Source organism: Ranitomeya variabilis, chromosome 6 (assembly GCF_051348905.1).
Source record: "Ranitomeya variabilis isolate aRanVar5 chromosome 6, aRanVar5.hap1, whole genome shotgun sequence".
Taxonomy (NCBI): Eukaryota; Metazoa; Chordata; class Amphibia; order Anura; family Dendrobatidae; genus Ranitomeya; species Ranitomeya variabilis.
This window is the reverse complement of record NC_135237.1, coordinates 7,517,625-7,537,880: the sequence shown is the minus strand read 5'-3', so window position 1 is coordinate 7,537,880 and position 20,256 is coordinate 7,517,625. Positions and strand designations below refer to the sequence as shown.

Below are 20,256 nucleotides of genomic sequence, written 5' to 3'. Positions count from 1 at the left end.
ATTCCCCCCGTATATGAGGCCCCCGCCTCCCTACTCCTCGGCTCCTGTACACACAGCTGTCACCTGCCCCTGCCTCCCCGCCCCGGCACTTACGGGCCCCTGGCTCCGGGCTCACGTGCCGCCGGTAGCTCCGGTGCTTGCTGCTGCTGCTGCTGTGGATGTAGAGGCGGCTGTGCACGTCCCTCCTGTGCTGCGCCGCATCCATCTGAAGCCTGAGGACAGAAGAGCCGCAGCTATTTATACCAGGATGTGACTGAGGCGGCATCTGCTCCATCCCACCACACTGCTGTGCGAGCGGGGGGCCGCATCAAGGAGACAAAGGGTTAATGCACCAGAAGGGTTAATGCTGGCGGGACCCCTAACATAACCACCTGGAAAATCCAGAATAATGCACGGCGCACAGACTCATTATACAGTGTTACACGTCAGGGCTTAAAGGGACAGTAACCTCATATATCAGCACTGGAGCGTTATAAGAGGGGCTGATATCAGTCACATACGGTGTAATGTCTGGAGGTTATATCAGTACTGGAGCGTTATAAGAGGGGCTGATATCAGTCACATATGGTGTAATGTCTGGAGGTTATATCAGTACTGGAGCGTTATAAGAGGCTGATATCAGTCACATACGGTGTAATGTATGGGGGTTATATCAGTACTGGAGCGTTATAAGAGGGGCTGATATCAGTCACATACGGTGTAATGTCTGGAGGTTATATCAGTACTGGAGCGTTATAAGAGGCTGATATCAGTCACATACGGTGTAATGTCTGAAGGTTATATCAGTACTGGAGCGTTATAAGAGGCTGATATCAGTCACATATGATGTAATGTCTGGGGGTTATATCAGTACTGGAGCGTTATAAGAGGGGCTGATATGAGTCACATATGGTGTAATGTCTGGAGTTTATATCAGTACTGGAGCGTTATAAGAGGCTGATATCAGTCACATATGGTGTAATGTCTGGGGGTTATATCAGTACTGGAGCGTTATAAGAGGGGCTGATATCAGTCACATACGGTGTAATGTCTGGAGGTTATATCAGTACTGGAGCGTTATAAGAGGCTGATATCAGTCACATATGGTGTAATGTCTGGGGGTTATATCAGTACTGGAGCGTTATAAGAGGGGCTGATATCAGTCACATACGGTGTAATGTCTGGAGGTTATATCAGTACTGGAGCGTTATAAGAGGCTGATATCAGTCACATATGATGTAATGTCTGGGGGTTATATCAGTACTGGAGCATTATAAGAGGGGCTGATATCAGTCACATATGGTGTAATGTCTGGAGTTTATATCAGTACTGGAGCATTATAAGAGGCTGATATCAGTCACATATGGTGTAATGTCTGGGGGTTATATCAGTACTGGAGCATTATAAGAGGCTGATATCAGTCACATATGATGTAATGTCTGGGGGTTATATCAGTACTGGAGCGTTATAAGAGGCTGATATCAGTCACATATGATGTAATGTCTGGGGGTTATATCAGTACTGGAGCGTTATAAGAGGCTGATATCAGTCACATATGATGTAATGTCTGGGGGTTATATCAGTACTGGAACAAGGGGCGGATATACCGCATGTGCAGCTGTTCCGGGGCCCGGAGGTGGAGGGGGCCCCCTGCAGAGTGGCTAACACTGAGGGCAATCTGGCCTGTTTATACGGCCCCTGAGGCTCTGGGGGGGGCCTGACCAGATTGCCCTCATGTGCAGCAGGCAGTGAGCGGTCCCTGCAGCTCCGCTGCCTATGGGAGAAAATGGCAGCGGAGCTGCAGGGATCCCTCCTGACTCCCTTCCTGTCTGACACAGCAGCGTGGCTGGATGACGTCATCATTCAGCAGCTGTGCCAGAGAGGAAGCTGCCAGCAAAAAAGATGCTGCGCCTGCGGGGAAAGTGTGGAGAGGTGAGTGGTGCTGTATGTCTGTGTGTGTGTAGGTGGTGGAGAAGGCAATGATAAGGGTGAAGGAGAGGAAAATGATGGGGGTGGTAGGGGAGAAAGCAATGATTGAGGTGGTGGAAAGGGCAATGATGGGGGTGGTGGGGGAGAAGGCAATGATGGAGGTGGTGGAAAGGGCAATAATGGGGGTGGTGGGGGAGGAAGCAATTATTGGGGTGTGGAAAGGGCATTAATGGAGGTGGTGGAGGAGAAGGCAATGGTGGAGGTGATGGAGAGGGCAATGATGGGGTGGTAGGGAAGAAAGCAATGATAGAGGTGGTGGAAAGGGGAATTATGTGGGTGGTAGGAGAGAAGGTAATGATGGAGGTGGTGCAAAGGGCAATGATGGTGGTGGGTGAAAAAGCAATGATGAAGGTGTGGAAAGGGCATTAATGGGGGTTATAAGGGAGAAGGCAATGGTGGAGGTGATGGAGAGGGCAATATAGGGTGGTGTGGTAGGGGAGAAAGCAATGATAGAGGTGGTGGAAAGGGCAATGATGGGGTGGTGGAGAGGACAATGATGGGGGTGGTAGGGGAGAAAGCAATGATTGAGGTGGTGGAAAGGGCAATGATGTGGGTGGTAGGAGAGAAGGCAATGATGGAGAGGGCAATGATAGGGATGGTAGGGGAGAAACCAATGATAGAGGTGGTGGAAAGGGCAATGATGGAGGTAGTGGGGGAGAAAGCAACAATAGATGTGGTGGAAATGGCAATAATAGTGGTGGAGAGGGTAATGATGGAGGTGGTAGGGAAGGGCAATGGTTGAGGTGGTGGAGAAAGCAATGATGGTGGTGGGGGACAAAGCAATGATGAAGGTGTGGAAAGGGCATTAATGGGGGTGGTAGGGGAGAAGGCAATGGTGGAGGTGATGGAGAGGGCAATAAAAGGCGGTGTGGTAGGGGAGAAAGCAATGATAGAGGTGGTGGAAAGGGCAATGATGGGCGTGTGGAGAGGACAATGCTGGGGGTGGTAGGGGAGAAAGCAATGATTGAGGTGGTGGAAAGGGCAATGATGGGGGTAGTGGGGGAGAAAGCAATGATGGAGGTGGTGGAGAGGGCAATGTGTTATGACCTGGTGGTTACGGAGCAGCACTGATATGACCTGGTGGGTAAAATGAATCATGGGACAAGCTCTGAGGAGGTGGTAGCTTTACTGACCGCAGTTCCTACACCTAACACCAACACTAGAAATAGCCGTGGAGTGTCCCTGACTCTCTCTAGACACCTCGTCACAGCCTAAGAACTAACTACCCCTAAAGGTGGAAATAGAAAACTATCTTGCCTCAGAGAAACTCCCAAAAGGAAAGATAGCCCCCCACAAATATTGACTGTGAGTGGAGAGGGAAATGACACACACAGAAATGAAAACAGATTTTAGCAAAGGAGGCCAATTCTATCTAGATAGACAGAAATAGAAAAGGATACTGTGCGGTCAGTATTAAAAACTAAAAATCCACGCAGAGTTTACAAAATGATCTCCACACCGACTCACGGTGTGAAGGGGCAAATCTGCTTCCCCAGAGCTTCCAGCTAGCCTGAATATTTCATAATGACAAGCTGGACAAAAAGAAACATAATCCAAACAGAGCAGCAAGTCCAAAGCAAAGGAACAACCAAAGAACTAGCAAGAACTTATCTTATGCTGAAATGGACAGGCAATCAGAGAAATCCAAGGAGAGATCTGAATCCAACCAGAGAACATTGACAGCTGGCATGGACTACAGACCAGAGCCAAGTTAAATAGCAAGGCCAAGGGAGCCGATTAGTGAAAGCAGCTGCTAAGGCTAAACTCAAGGAGCAGCAGTTCCACTCGAAACCACCAGAGGGAGCCCAAGGGCAGAACTCACAAAAGTACCATTCATAACCACAGGATGGAGCCCAAGAACGGAATTCACAACAGCAATAATGGCGTTGTGGAGAGAGAAATGATGGGGGTGGTGGGGGAGAAAGCAATGATGGAGGTATGGAAAGGGCATTAATGGAGGTGATGGGGAGAAGGCAATGATGGAGTGGTGGGGGAGAAGGCAATGATGGAGGTGGTGAAAATGGCAATAATAGTGGTGGAGAGGGTAATGATGGAGGTGGTAGGGGAGGGCAATGATTGAGGTGGTGGAGAGAGCAATGATGGGGTGGCGAAGAAGACAATGATGGAGGTGGTAAGGGCAATGATGTGATGTGGGGGGGAGGAGGACAATGAGGGGGATGGGGAATGGGGACTTATAATGGACTTACGAACAGGGGAAGGAGGACGTTCGATGTGGATGTAAAATGAATTGGGTGGTGGAGGAGGATGCTAAGCCCCTGACAGTGTCCTCCCTCATCTCACAAATCATTGTGATGCTATCGGGGGACTTAAAATTTATTGGGGAGCGGGAGAGGAGGGGGTAAGGTGCATAAGACCCTTTATAATAAACTGGAAGGTTGGAGAAGACGCTGTCGGGACTTGTAATGACTTGGGAGGTGGTGGAGGAGGCTCAGTTTGATGCTATCAAGGACTTATAATGAATGATGGGGAGACAGGACAGGGACTAAGGCTCTGTGCACACGGTCAGAATCTGCAGGAGAAAATTCTGCTGCATGTCCTAATGTGTTGGCAGGAAGAACGCTGCATAAAATACATGTATTTTTCCCCCACGTTTTTGCTTTTGTTGTGTATTTTTACCATAAGTGAAATACGCTGCAAGAATTGACATTATGTAGATTTTAATCTGCTGCAAATCTGCAAGGGAAAAAATAATCAGACTCCAGGATCTCAGTCACTTCACTTGCACTGTAAACCTGCTCATATTCCACGTGTGCACATACCCGTACAGGTAATTGGGGAGTCACAGACTGAATGATTTATATTATTGGGTGGCAGAGATTATAGGTATCGGGGGCACATTGCTGATCATCACTTTATATGTTTAATGGTGCCTGGCTAATACACTACCTGACAGAAGTTATCCATGTTATGTCAATGAAAGCTTATATCCTGACGTTACATTCATCCATTGGTTGTATAAATTATTCTTTTGAAAGCTGAAACCCTCTGAAATGTGGTTTAGGATAAGAAAATAAATTGGCATCAATGCAGAAATATTGATCAGTTAATGGACACAGAATGGTCAGATTTTGGCAAGACAAAAGTTTTGTCGCCCACAGAAAGTAGTGTGATATTCAAACAAATAATTAACTTAAAATACAAATATATGCTGCGTAACATTGGTGAATGAAGTTGTGGTGCTATTAGAGTCATATTTAATATTTTGTGTGACTTCCATGAGATTGAAGGACTGCATCCATGCGGTTCTACAATGATTCATACAATTCATTAATGAAGTAATCAGGAATAACACAGAATGCAGTCTTACATGCCTCCCAGAGCTCATCTAGATTCTTTGGTTTTGTCTTCCAAGCTTCCTCTTTCATCCTACCCCAAACATGCTCAATGATGTTCATGTCTGGTGACTGGGCTGGCCAGTCCTTGAGCACCTTGATCTTTTTTGCCTGGAGGAACTTTGCTGTAGAGATGGATGTATGAGATGGAGCACCATCCTGCTGCAGAATTTGACCCCTTTTATGATTTGGAATATAAGAGGAAGCTAATACTTCTTGATATTTTAGGCTATTGATATTGCCTTCCACCTTGCAAATGTTTCGCACCCCCCCATACTGAATGTAACCCCAGACCATGATCTTTTTTTTCTGGGTGTATTTTGGATCTATACGGGCTCCAGTAGGTCTCCTGCAGTATTTGCGGTGGCTGTGGTGTAATTCTACTGAAGATTCATCAGAGAAATCCACCATCTGCCACTTTTCCAGCGTCCATCTGTTTAACAGGCTGTGGGACTTTGTAGATGCCACACGGTTTTTTATTTGCCTTTTGTTTAGTGCTGGCTTCTGGGCACTGATTTCACCATGGAGGCCATTTCGAGATAGAATCCTACAAACTGTTCTAGTTGACACAGGGACTTGAGGTGACCAGGCCTGTTGGATGAATTTAACGTCAGGTTATAAGGTTTTATTTACATAACATGGATAAGCGACAACTTCTGTCAGGGAGTGTAGTATATTAATGGTGGGGTGCATATCTGTATTCAGGGGAGACACATGTATGTATACAATGTATGTGACCTTTGTTTTCAAGGCTGCGAAGATCATCGTGACAAGACGAGTCGTGGTTGGGGGATGTGGACGTGAAGGTCTGACCAGATTATTATTATAGTGCTTTGGAACAAAGCACTATACTGTTATTCCACCGTGGTAAACTTCTTATTATAGTGCTTTGGAACAAAGCACTATACTGTTATTCCACCGTGGATAACTTCTTCTTCTTATTATTCTTATTCTTATTATTATTCAGTCCGCACGTAATGCGGCCCGAACCGCTTCACTCACAGACTCCAGTGAGGTGTCATTTCGAAGCCAGCGTCCCCAAGAGGTGTGCTGTTATGATTTTCCCAATGGCAGGGAAATCAAAATAACAACGGACTAGCTCTCGGGTGATGGGAACTAAAGTGACCGTGACCTGAACCTGACACGACACTGGAAGTAGCCGGGGAGTGTTTCCTACGATGCCCTAGACACCACGCGCCAGCCGGAGATCTAACTACCCCTATCAGAGGAATATACAGGCCTGCCTTACCTCCAGAGATGAACCCCAAAAGGAGATAGCAGCCCCCCACAGATATTGACGGTGAGTCAAGAGGAAAAGACATACGTAGGATGAACAGCAGATTTAGCACAGTGAGGTCCGCTTACTAGATAGCAGAAGTACAGGAAAGAGTCACTTCACGGTCAACTTCAAAACACTACTCAAAAACACCATCCTGAAATTACTTTAAAACTCCAGTGACAACTCATGCCACTGGAGTGGCAATTCCAGTCCACGAGAGCTTCCAGCTACAGAGAGTCACATTGCAAATAGCTGGACAAAAATAGAATAAACTAGAAACAAAATTCAACTTAGCTGAACAGGATCTTGAGGCAGGAGAATGCAACAGAATGCTACTGATACATTGTTGGCCGGCATCAGACCAGCAGCCAAGCAGCCTTAAATAGGAAACTCCCCTAATGGGTGTCAACAGGTGATCAAGGATAGAAGAAGGCAAATAAGTGGCACTACCATAAAACACCACCGGGGGAGCCCACAAACAGAATTCACAACAGTACCCCCCCCTTAAGGAGGGGGCACCGAACCCTCACCAGAACCACCAGGGCGATCTGGATGAGCACTATGAAATGCACGAACCAAATCAGGAGCATGAACATCAGATGCTGTCACCCAAGAATTATCCTCCTGACCATAGCCTTTCCACTTAACCAGATACTGAAGTTTCCGTCTGGAAACACGGGAGTCCAAGATCTTTTCCACCACATACTCCAACTCACCCTCAACCAGCACAGGAGCAGGAGGATCAGCAGACGGAACAACCGGCACCTCATACCTCCGCAACAATGACCGATGAAAAACATTATGAATAGTAAAAGATGCTGGGAGGTCCAAACGAAAGGAAACAGGATTGAGAACCTCCAGAATCCTATAAGGGCCGATAAACCGAGGCTTAAACTTAGGAGACGAGACCTTCATAGGAACAAATCGAGAAGACAACCAAACCAGGTCCCCAACACAAAGACGAGGACCGACACGCCGATGACGATTAGTGAACTGTTGAGTCTTCTCCTGGGACAACTTCAGATTGTCCACAACCTGTCCCCAAATCTGATGCATTCTATCAACCACAGCATCTACTCCAGGACAATCCGAAGACTCCAATTGACCGGACGAAAAGCGAGGGTGAAACCCTAAATTACAAAAAAATGGAGAAACCAAAGTGGCAGAACTGGCCCGATTGTTAAGGGCAAACTCTGCCAATGGCAAAAAATCAAGCCAATCGTCCTGATCAGCGGACACAAAACACCTCAAGTAAGTCTCCAAGGTCTGATTAGTACGCTCAGTCTGGCCATTAGTCTGAGGATGGAATGCAGATGAAAAAGACAAGTCGATGCCCATCCTGGCACAGAACGCCCGCCAAAATCTAGACACAAACTGAGTACCCCTGTCAGACACTATATTCTCAGGAATACCATGCAAACGCACAACATTCTGAAAAAATAGAGGGACCAGCTCAGAGGAGGAGGGCAATTTGGGCAAAGGTACCAAGTGAACCATCTTGGAAAAACGGTCACACACCACCCAGATGACGGACATCCTACGAGAAACAGGAAGGTCAGAAATAAAGTCCATAGAGATGTGCGTCCAAGGCCTCTTAGGAATAGGCAAGGGCAACAACAACCCGCTGGCCCGGGAACAGCAGGGCTTAGCCCGAGCACAAACATCACAAGACTGCACAAAAATACGTACATCTCGAGACAAGGAAGGCCACCAGAAGGACCTAGACACCAGATCCCTGGTGCCAAAAATTCCAGGATGACCTGCCAACGCGGAAGAGTGAACCTCCGAAATAACTCTACTGGTCCAGTCATCAGGGACAAACAATCTACCAGGCGGACAGCGATCAGGCCTATCCACCTGAAACTCCTGCAAAGAGCGCCGCAGGTCTGGGGAGACAGCTGACAATATCACCCCATCCTTCAGGATGCCAGTAGGTTCGGAATCACCAGGCGAGTCAGGCTCAAAACTCCTAGAGAGGGCATCCGCCCTCACATTCTTAGACCCAGGCAGATATGAAACCACAAAGTTAAATCGAGAGAAAAACAACGACCAGCGCGCCTGTCTAGGATTCAGACGCCTGGCTGACTCAAGATAAATTAGATTTTTGTGGTCAGTCAAGACCACCACCTGGTGTCTAGCACCCTCAAGCCAATGACGCCACTCCTCAAATGCCCACTTCATGGCCAAGAGCTCCCGATTTCCAACATCATAATTTCGCTCAGCGGGCGAAAACTTTCGAGAGAAAAACGCACATGGTCTCATCACTGAGCAGTCAGGACCTTTCTGCGACAAAACTGCACCTGCTCCGATCTCGGAAGCATCTACTTCAACCTGGAACGGGAGCGAAACATCAGGCTGGCGCAACACAGGAGCAGAAGAAAAGCGGCGCTTAAGCTCCCGAAAGGCCTCCACAGCCGCAGAGGACCAATTAGCAACATCAGCACCCTTCTTGGTCAAATCAGTCAAAGGTTTAGCAATGGCAGAAAAACCCGCTATGAATCGGCGATAGAAATTAGCAAATCCCAAGAATTTCTGAAGACTCTTTAGAGAAGTAGGTTGTACCCAATCACAAATAGCCTGAACCTTAACAGGGTCCATCTCCATAGATGAAGGGGAAAAAATATATCCCAAAAAGGAAATTCTCTGAACCCCAAAAATACACTTTGAGCCCTTCACAAATAGAGAATTAGCTCGTAAAACCTGAAAAACTCTCCTGACCTGTTGAACATGAGATTCCCAGTCCTCCGAAAAAATCAAAATATCATCCAAATACACAATCATAAATTTATCCAGATATTCACGGAAAATATCGTGCATAAAGGACTGAAAAACGGAAGGGGCATTCGCGAGACCGAAAGGCATTACCAAATACTCAAAATGGCCTTCAGGCGTATTAAATGCGGTCTTCCACTCATCCCCCTGCTTAATCCGCACCAAATTATACGCACCACGTAGATCGATCTTAGTGAACCACTTCGCCCCCTTTATGCGAGCAAAAAGATCAGTCAGTAAAGGTAACGGATACTGGTATTTAACTGTAATCTTATTCAGAAGTCGATAGTCAATACAAGGTCTCAATGAACCATCCTTTTTACCCACAAAGAAAAACCCTGCCCCCAGTGGAGACAAAGAGGGGCGAATATGACCCTTTTCCAAAGATTCTCTGATATACTCCCGCATAGCAGTATGTTCAGGTACAGACAAATTAAACAAGCGACCCTTAGGAAATTTACTACCGGGAATCAACTCAATAGCGCAGTCACACTCTCTGTGAGGAGGGAGAGAATCAGTTTTAGGCTCCTGAAAGACATCATAAAAATCTGACAGAAATGCTGGGATCTCAGAGGGAGTAGATGAAGAAATGGGAACCAAAGGTGCATCCCCATGAATCCCCTGACATCCCCAGCTCAGCACAGACATTGATCTCCAGTCCAAGACTGGATTATGAATTTGTAACCATGGTAATCCAAGTACTAATACGTCATGTAGATTATATAACACAAGGAAACGAATAATCTCCTGATGGTCTGGGGACAGATGCATAGTCACTTGTGTCCAATATTGTGGTTTATTGCTAGCCAAAGGTGTAGAATCAATACCCTTTAAGGGAATAGAAACCTCCAGAGGCTCTAAATCAAACCCACAACGCTTGGCAAAGGACCAATCCATGAGACTCAGAGCGGCGCCAGAATCCACATAAGCATCCACAGTAACAGATGATAAAGTACAAATCAATGTCACGGACAAAAGAAATTTAGACTGCAAGGTACCCATTGAAAAAGATTTATCAACCTTTTTATCAACCTTCTTTATGCGTTTAGAGCATGCTGATATAACATGAGCTGGATCTCCACAATAGAAGCACAACCCATTTTTGCGCCTGTAATTCTGTCGTTCGCCTCTAGACAATACACTATCGCATTGCATATGCTCTGGTGCCTTTTCAGAGGTCACCGCCATATGGTGCACAGGTTTTTGCTCAGAAGATACCGCCATATGGTGCACAGGTTTTTGCTCAAAAGATACCGCCATATGGTGCACAGATTTTTGCTCAGAAGATACCGCCATATGGTGCACAGATTTGCGCTCCCGTAAACGCCGATCAATCTGGATAGCCAATTTCATGGCATCATTCAGACCTGTAGGCACAGGGAACCCCACCATGACATCCTTCACGGCATCAGAGAGACCTTCTCTGAAATTAGCTGCTAGAGCGCACTCATTCCATTTAGTAAGCACCGACCATTTACGAAATTTTTGGCAGTATATCTCAGCTTCATCTTGCCCTTGAGAAAGAGCTATCAAGGCTTTCTCAGCCAAAATCTCTAAATTAGGTTCTTCATAAAGCAACCCCAAAGCCAGAAAAAACGCATCTACATTTAATAACGCAGGATCCCCTGGCGACAATGCAAATGCCCAACTTTGTGGGTCACCCCGCAATAGAGAAATAACAATTTTAACCTGTTGCGCAGGATCACCAGCAGAGTGAGATTTCAGAGACAAAAACAATTTACAATTCTCTCTGAAATTCAAAAAACGGGATCTGTCTCCGGTAAAAAATTCAGGCATAGGGATCTTAGGTTCAGACATTGGAGCACGTATAACAAAATCTTGTAAGTTCTGGACCTTTGTAGCCAGGTTATTCAGACCTGCAACCAAACTCTGTGGATCCATGATTCAAACAGGTGTAACCAAAGCCATTCAGAGATTAAGAGGAGAGGAAAAAAAAAAAAAAAAGGCTGAAGACTGCAGTTTAAGCAAGGAGTACAAATAAGCACTAAGGTGCACTTTCCAAACACAGAAGGAAAAAAAACCTTTTCATATCCTTTCCTGCTTTAGTGCATAGTTTTAACACATGTGGCCGGCCAAACTGTTATGATTTTCCCAATGGCAGGGAAATCAAAATAACAACGGACTAGCTCTCGGGTGATGGGAACTAAAGTGACCGTGACCTGAACCTGACACGACACTGGAAGTAGCCGGGGAGTGTTTCCTACGATGCCCTAGACACCACGCGCCAGCCGGAGATCTAACTACCCCTATCAGAGGAATATACAGGCCTGCCTTACCTCCAGAGATGAACCCCAAAAGGAGATAGCAGCCCCCCACAGATATTGACGGTGAGTCAAGAGGAAATGACATACGTAGGATGAACAGCAGATTTAGCACAGTGAGGTCCGCTTACTAGATAGCAGAAGTACAGGAAAGAGTCACTTCACGGTCAACTTCAAAACACTACTCAAAAACACCATCCTGAAATTACTTTAAAACTCCAGTGACAACTCATGCCACTGGAGTGGCAATTCCAGTCCACGAGAGCTTCCAGCTACAGAGAGTCACATTGCAAATAGCTGGACAAAAATAGAATAAACTAGAAACAAAATTCAACTTAGCTGAACAGGATCTTGAGGCAGGAGAATGCAACAGAATGCTACTGATACATTGTTGGCCGGCATCAGACCAGCAGCCAAGCAGCCTTAAATAGGAAACTCCCCTAATGGGTGTCAACAGGTGATCAAGGATAGAAGAAGGCAAATAAGTGGCACTACCATAAAACACCACCGGGGGAGCCCACAAACAGAATTCACAACAGTGTGCTAAGTATTTTTCGTGTCGATCGGATTTGTAGTTTTGGCGCAATTTGCGTTTGAAAATGTTTTTTCCCCTCATTGTAATGCTTTTCAATAGGGAAATTTTCACATAGGTTATAATGGCCGGGTTTCTGAGGCAATTTGAAATGTACCTGCCACCTGGCTGATTAGCTCATTGATATGCTCAGTCAGGCCCAGTTACTATGCCAACGCCTGCGAACTGTACATGACCCTAGCAGGACAGTTTTGGCAGATAATATCAGCTCTTAAAGTGATAGCACAGCACAATTTCAAAGCACTATCTATAGTCTTATTATAATTATTGCCCCGCTCACCAAATCGGACCCAGCCTGCCAAATCGGACCCAGAGTGGCGCCGCCCGCCAAATCGGACCCAGAGTGGCGCCGCCCGCCAAATCGGACCCAGAGTGGCGCCGCCCGCCAAATCGGACCCAGAGTGGCGCCGCCCGCCAAATCGGACCCAGAGTGGCGCCGCCCGCCAAATCGGACCCAGAGTGGCGCCGTTCGGCCAAATCGGACCCAGAGTGGCGCCGCCCGCCAAATCGGACCCAGAGTGGCGCCGCCCGCCAAATCGGACCCAGAGTGGCGCCGCCCGCCAAATCGGACCCAGAGTGGCGCCGCCCGCCAAATCGGACCCAGAGTGGCGCCGCCCGCCAAATCGGACCCAGAGTGGCGCCGCCCGCCAAATCGGACCCAGAGTGACCCGGGCCACCAAATCGGGCCCAGAGTGACCCGGGTTGACCAAATCGGGCCCAGAGTGACCCGGGCCACCAAATCGGGCCCAGAGTGACCCAGGCCACCAAATGGGACCCAGAGTGACCCGGCCCACCAAATGGGACCCAGAGTGACCCGGCCCACCAAATGGGACCCAGAGTGACCCGGCCCACCAAATGGGACCCAGAGTGACCCGGCCCACCAAATGGGACCCAGAGTGACCCGGCCCACCAAATGGGACCCAGAGTGACCCGGCCCACCAAATGGGACCCAGAGTGACCCGGCCCACCAAATGGGACCCAGAGTGACCCGGCCCACCAAATGGGACCCAGAGTGACCCGGCCCACCAAATGGGACCCAGAGTGACCCGGCCCACCAAATGGGACCCAGAGTGACCCAGCCCACCAAATGGGACCCAGAGTGACCCGGCCCACCAAATGGGACCCAGAGTGACCCGGCCCACCAAATGGGACCCAGAGTGACCCTGCCCACCAAATGGGACCCAGAGTGACCCGGCCCACCAAATGGGACCCAGAGTGACCCGGCCCACCAAATCGGACCCAGAGTGACCCGGCCCACCAAATCGGACCCAGAGTGACCCGGCCCACCAAGCCTCAACCCTGAGGGCTACAACTACCAAACCAGCGCCTGAGGGGCACCCAAGTGTGAAAGTCTTGCAGGGGCAGCCCGGGCACCATTCCAAAGCACTATCTGTAGTTCCTTCAGGAAATACCCATCTAGTTCTTATTATTATTATTCAGTCCGCACGTAATGCGGCCCGAACCGCTAAACTCACAGACTCCAGTGAGGTGTCATTTCGAAGCCAGCGTTCCTGAGAGGTGTGCTAAGTATTTTTCGTGTCGATCGGATTTGTAGTTTTGGCGCAATTTGCGTTTGAAAAAAGTGTCTCAATGCATTTCAATAGGGAAATTTTCCAATACGTTTATAATGGGCCTGATTTCTGAGGCAATTTCTAAAAATAACTGCCACCTGGCTGATTACCTCATTGATATGCGCAGTGAGACCCAGTTACTATGCCAACGCCTATAAACTCTACATCAGCCCACCAGGTCACAAGTTTTGTCAGATAATATCAGCTCTTAAAGTGACAGTACAGCACAATTACAAAGCACTATCTGTAGTCTTATCATTATTGCCCCGCTCACCAAATCGGACCCAGCCCACCAAATCGGACCAGAGTGCCCCCGCTTGCCAAATCGGACCCAGAGTGCCCCCGCCCGCCAAATCGGACCCAGAGTGGCGCCGCCCGCCAAATCGGACCCAGAGTGGCGCCGCCCGCCAAATCGGACCCAGAGTGGCGCCGCCCGCCAAATCGGACCCAGAGTGGCGCCGCCCGCCAAATCGGACCCAGAGTGGCGCCGCCCGCCAAATCGGACCCAGAGTGGCGCCGCCCGCCAAATCGGACCCAGAGTGGCGCCGCCCGCCAAATCGGACCCAGAGTGACCCGGGCCACCAAATCGGGCCCAGAGTGACCCGGGTTGACCAAATCGGGCCCAGAGTGACCCGGGCCACCAAATCGGGCCCAGAGTGACCCAGGCCACCAAATGGGACCCAGAGTGACCCGGCCCACCAAATGGGACCCAGAGTGACCCGGCCCACCAAATGGGACCCAGAGTGACCCGGCCCACCAAATGGGACCCAGAGTGACCCGGCCCACCAAATGGGACCCAGAGTGACCCGGCCCACCAAATGGGACCCAGAGTGACCCAGCCCACCAAATGGGACCCAGAGTGACCCGGCCCACCAAATGGGACCCAGAGTGACCCGGCCCACCAAATGGGACCCAAAGTGACCCGGCCCACCAAATGGGACCCAGAGTGACCCGGCCCACCAAATGGGACCCAGAGTGACCCGGCCCACCAAATGGGACCCAGAGTGACCCGGCCCACCAAATGGGACCCAGAGTGACCCGGCCCACCAAATGGGACCCAGAGTGACCCGGCCCACCAAATGGGACCCAGAGTGACCCGGCCCACCAAATGGGACCCAGAGTGACCCGGCCCACCAAATGGGACCCAGAGTGACCCGGCCCACCAAATGGGACCCAGAGTGACCCGGCCCACCAAATGGGACCCAGAGTGACCCGGCCCACCAAGCCTCAACCCTGAGGGCTACAACTACCAAACCAGCGCCTGAGGGGCACCCAAGTGTGAAAGTCTTGCAGGGGCAGCCCGGGCACCATTCCAAAGCACTATCTGTAGTTCCTTCAGGAAATACCCATCTAGTTCTTATTATTATTATTCAGTCCGCACGTAATGCGGCCCGAACCGCTAAACTCACAGACTCCAGTGAGGTGTCATTTCGAAGCCAGCGTTCCTGAGAGGTGTGCTAAGTATTTTTCGTGTCGATCGGATTTGTAGTTTTGGCGCAATTTGCGTTTGAAAAAAGTGTCTCAATGCATTTCAATGGGGAAATTTTCCAATACGTTTATAATGGGCCTGATTTCTGAGGCAATTTCTAAAAATAACTGCCACCTGGCTGATTACCTCATTGATATGCGCAGTGAGACCCAGTTACTATGCCAACGCCTATAAACTCTACATCAGCCCACCAGGTCACAAGTTTTGTCAGATAATATCAGCTCTTAAAGTGACAGTACAGCACAATTACAAAGCACTATCTGTAGTCTTATCATTATTGCCCCGCTCACCAAATCGGACCCAGCCCACCAAATCGGACCAGAGTGCCCCCGCTTGCCAAATCGGACCCAGAGTGCCCCCGCCCGCCAAATCGGACCCAGAGTGGCGCCGCCCGCCAAATTGGACCCAGAGTGGCGCCGCCCGCCAAATCGGACCCAGAGTGGCGCCGCCCGCCAAATCGGACCCAGAGTGGCGCCGCCCGCCAAATCGGTTCCAGAGTGACCCCGCCCGCCAAATCGGTTCCAGAGTGACCCCGCCCGCCAAATCGGTCCCAGAGTGACCCCGCCCGCCAAATCGGACCCAGAGTGTCGCCGCCCGCCAAATCGGACCCAGAGTGGCGCCGCCCGCCAAATCGGACCCAGAGTGACCCCGCCCGCCAAATCGGTCCCAGAGTGACCCGGCCCACCAAATCGGACCCAGAGTGACCCGGCCCACCAAATCGGTCCCAGAGTGACCCGGCCCACCAAATCGGACCCAGAGTGACCCGGCCCACCAAATCGGACCCAGAGTGACCCGGGCCACCAAATCGGACCCAGAGTGACCCGGGCCACCAAATCGGACCCAGAGTGACCCGGGCCACCAAATCGGACCCAGAGAGACCCGGGCCACCAAATCGGACCCAGAGTGACCCGGCCCACCAAATCGGACCCAGAGTGACCCGGGCCACCAAATCGGACCCAGAGTGACCCGGGCCACCAAATCGGACCCAGAGTGACCCGGGCCACCAAATCGGACCCAGAGTGACCCGGGCCACCAAATCGGACCCAGAGTGACCCGGGCCACCAAATCGGACCCAGAGTGACCCGGGCCACCAAATCGGACCCAGAGTGGCGCCGCCCGCCAAATCGGACCCAGAGTGGCGCCGCCCGCCAAATCGGACCCAGAGTGGCGCCGCCCGCCAAATCGGACCCAGAGTGACCCAACCCACCAAATCAGACCCAGAGTGACTCCGCCCGCCAAATCGGACCCAGAGTGGCGCCAAATGCCAAATCGGACCCAGAGTGGCGCCGCCCGCCAAATCGGACCCAGAGTGGCGCCGCCCGCCAAATCGGACCCAGAGTGGCGCCGCCCGCCAAATCGGACCCAGAGTGGCGCCGCCCGCCAAATCGGACCCAGAGTGGCGCCGCCCGCCAAATCGGACCGAGTGGCGCCGCCCGCCAAATCGGACCCAGAGTGACCCAACCCACCAAATCAGACCCAGAGTGACTCCGCCCGCCAAATCGGACCCAGAGTGGCGCCGAACGCCAAATCGGACCCAGAGTGGCGCCGCCCGCCAAATCGGACCCAGAGTGGCGCCGCCCGCCAAATCGGACCCAGAGTGGCGCCACCCGCCAAATCGGACCCAGAGTGGCGCCGCCCGCCAAATCGGACCCAGAGTGGCGCCGCCCGCCAAATCGGACCGAGTGGCGCCGCCCGCCAAATCGGACCCAGAGTGGCGCCGCCCGCCAAATCCCGCCAAATCGGACCCAGAGTGGCGCCGCCCGCCAAATCGGACCCAGAGTGGCGCCGCCCGCCAAATCGGACCCAGATTGGCGCCGCCCGCCAAATCGGACCCAGAGTGGCGCCGCCCGCCAAATCGGACCCCGAGTGGCGCCGCCTGCCAAATCGGACCCCGAGTGGCGCCGCCCGCCAAATCGGACCCCGAGTGGCGCCGCCCGCCAAATCGGACCCCGAGTGGCGCCGCCCGCCAAATCGGACCCCTAGTGGCGCCGCCCGCCAAATCGGACCCGGAGTGGCGCCGCCCGCCAAATCGGACCCGGAGTGGCCCGACCCACCAAATCGGACCCGGAGTGGCCCGGCCCACCAAATCGGACCCGGAGTGACCCGGGCCACCAAATCGGACCCGGAGTGACCCGGGCCACCAAATCGGACCCGGAGTGACCCGGGCCACCAAATCGGACCCGGAGTGACCCGGGCCACCAAATCGGACCCGGAGTGACCCGGGCCACCAAATCGGACCCGGAGTGACCCGGGCCACCAAATCGGACCCAGAGTGACCCGGGCCACCAAATCGGACCCAGAGTGACCCGGGTCACCAAATCGGACCCAGAGTGACCCGGGCCACCAAATCGGACCCAGAGTGACCCGGGCCACCAAATCGGACCCAGAGTGACCCGAGCCACCAAATCGGACCCAGAGTGACCCGGGCCACCAAATCGGACCCAGAGTGACCCGGGCCACCAAATCGGACCCAGAGTGACCCGGGCCACCAAATCGGGCCCAGAGTGACCCGGGCCACCAAATCGGGCCCAGAGTGACCCGGGCCACCAAATCGGGCCCAGAGTGACCCGGGCCACCAAATCGGACCCAGAGTGACCCGGGCCACCAAATCGGACCCAGAGTGACCCGGGCCACCAAATCGGACCCAGAGTGACCCGGCCCACCAAATCGGACCCAGAGTGACCCGGGCCACCAAATCGGACCCAGAGTGACCCGGGCCACCAAATCGGACCCAGAGTGACCCGAGCCACCAAATCGGACCCAGAGTGACCCGGGCCACCAAATCGGACCCAGAGTGACCCGGGCCACCAAATCGGACCCAGAGTGACCCGGGCCACCAAATCGGACCCAGAGTGACCCGGGCCACCAAATCGGGCCCAGAGTGACCCGGGCCACCAAATCGGGCCGAGTGACCCGGGCCACCAAATCGGGCCCAGAGTGACCCGGGCCACCAAATCGGGCCCAGAGTGACCCGGGCCACCAAATCGGACCCAGAGTGACCCGGGCCACCAAATCGGACCCAGAGTTACCCGGCCCACCAAATCGGACCCAGAGTGACCCGGCCCACCAAATCGGACCCAGAGTGACCCGGCCCACCAAATCGGACCCAGAGTGACCCGGCCCACCAAATCGGACCCAGAGTGACCCGGCCCACCAAGCCTCAACCCTGAGGGGCTACAACTACCAAACCAGCGCCTGAGGGGCACCCAAGTGTGAAAGTCTTGCAGGGGCAGCCCGGGCACCATTCCAAAGCACTATCTGTAGTTCCTTCAGGAAATACCCATCTAGTTATTCTTATTATTATTCAGTCCGCACGTAATGCGGCCCGAACCGCTAAACTCACAGACTCCAGTGAGGTGTCATTTCGAAGCCAGCGTTCCTGAGAGGTGTGCTAAGTATTTTTCGTGTCGATCGGATTTGTAGTTTTGGCGCAATTTGCATTTGAAAAAAGTGTCTCAATGCATTTCAATAGGGAAATTTTCCAATACGTTTATAATGGGCCTGATTTCTGAGGCAATTTCTAAAAATAACTGCCACCTGGCTGATTACCTCATTGATATGCGCAGTGAGACCCAGTTACTATGCCAACGCCTATAAACTCTACATCAGCCCACCAGGTCACAAGTTTTGTCAGATAATATCAGCTCTTAAAGTGACAGTACAGCACAATTACAAAGCACTATCTGTAGTCTTATCATTATTGCCCCGCTCACCAAATCGGACCCAGCCCACCAAATCGGACCCAGAGTGCCCCCGCCCGCCAAATCGGACCCGGAGTGGCGCCGCCCGCCAAATCGGACCCGGAGTGGCGCCGCCCGCCAAATCGGACCCAGAGTGGCGCCGCCCGCCAAATCGGACCCAGAGTGGCGCCGCCCGCCAAATCGGACCCAGAGTGGCGCCGCCCGCCAAATCGGACCCAGAGTGGCGCCGCCCGCCAAATCGGACCCAGAGTGGCGCCGCCCGCCAAATCGGACCCAGAGTGGCGCCGCCCGCCAAATCGGACCCAGAGTGGCGCCGCCCGCCAAATCGGACCCAGAGTGGCGCCGCCCGCCAAATCGGACCCAGAGTGGCGCCGCCCGCCAAATCGGACCCAGAGTGGCGCCGCACGCCAAATCGGACCCGGAGTGGCGCAGCCCGCCAGAGTGGCGCCGCACGCCAAATCGGACCCGGAGTAGCGCCGCCCGCCAAATCGGACCCAGAGTGGCGCCGCCCGCCAAATCAGACCCAGAGTGGCGCTGCCCGCCAAATCGGACCCAGAGTGGCGCCGCCCGCCAAAATCGGACCCAGAGTGGCGCCGCCCGCCAAATCGGACCCAGAGTGGCGCCGCCCGCCAAATCGGACCCAGAGTGGCGCCGCCCGCCAAATCGGACCCAGAGTGGCGCCGCCCGCCAAATCGGACCAAGAGTGGCGCCGCCCGCCAAATCGGACCCAGAGTGGCGCCGCCCGCCAAAACGGACCCAGAGTGGCGCCGCCCGCCAAAACGGACCCAGAGCGGCGCCGCCCGCCAAATCGGACCCAGAGCGGCGCCGCCCGCCAAATCGGACCCAGAGCGGCGCCGCCCGCCAAATCGGACCCAGAGCGGCGCCGCCCGCCAAATCGGACCCAGAGCGGCGCCGCCCGCCAAATCGGACCCAGAGCGGCGCCGCCCGCCAAATCGGACCCAGAGTGGCCTCAACCCTGAGGGGCTACAACTACCAAACCAGCGCCTGAGGGGCACCCAAGTGTGAAAGTCTTGCAGGGGCAGCCCGGGCACCATTCCAAAGCACTATCTATAGTTCATTCAGGAAATACCCATCTATTTCTCTCTGTTATCAGCCATTCCACTGTCCTGCTGTCAGTCTATTCTCCCTGTTATCAGCCATTCCCCGTCCTGCTGTCAGTCTATTCTCTCTGTTATCAGCCTGTTGTGAATTTGCTTTTTGCTCCCTCTAGTGGTTACTAGTTTTTTTG

The 20,256-nt window shown here is 52.5% G+C and overlaps 1 protein-coding gene across 1 annotated transcript in view; it reads right to left on the bottom strand.

The window, feature by feature from the left end:
* OBSCN (obscurin, cytoskeletal calmodulin and titin-interacting RhoGEF) overlaps positions 1 to 20,256 on the bottom strand; it is an 860,705-nt gene that overhangs the window by 137,273 nt on the left and 703,176 nt on the right. The window contains exon 91 of the mRNA XM_077269354.1: positions 94 to 212. Coding sequence (XP_077125469.1) covers positions 94 to 212 — 119 coding nt within the window. The remainder of the gene's footprint in view (positions 1 to 93; positions 213 to 20,256) is intronic.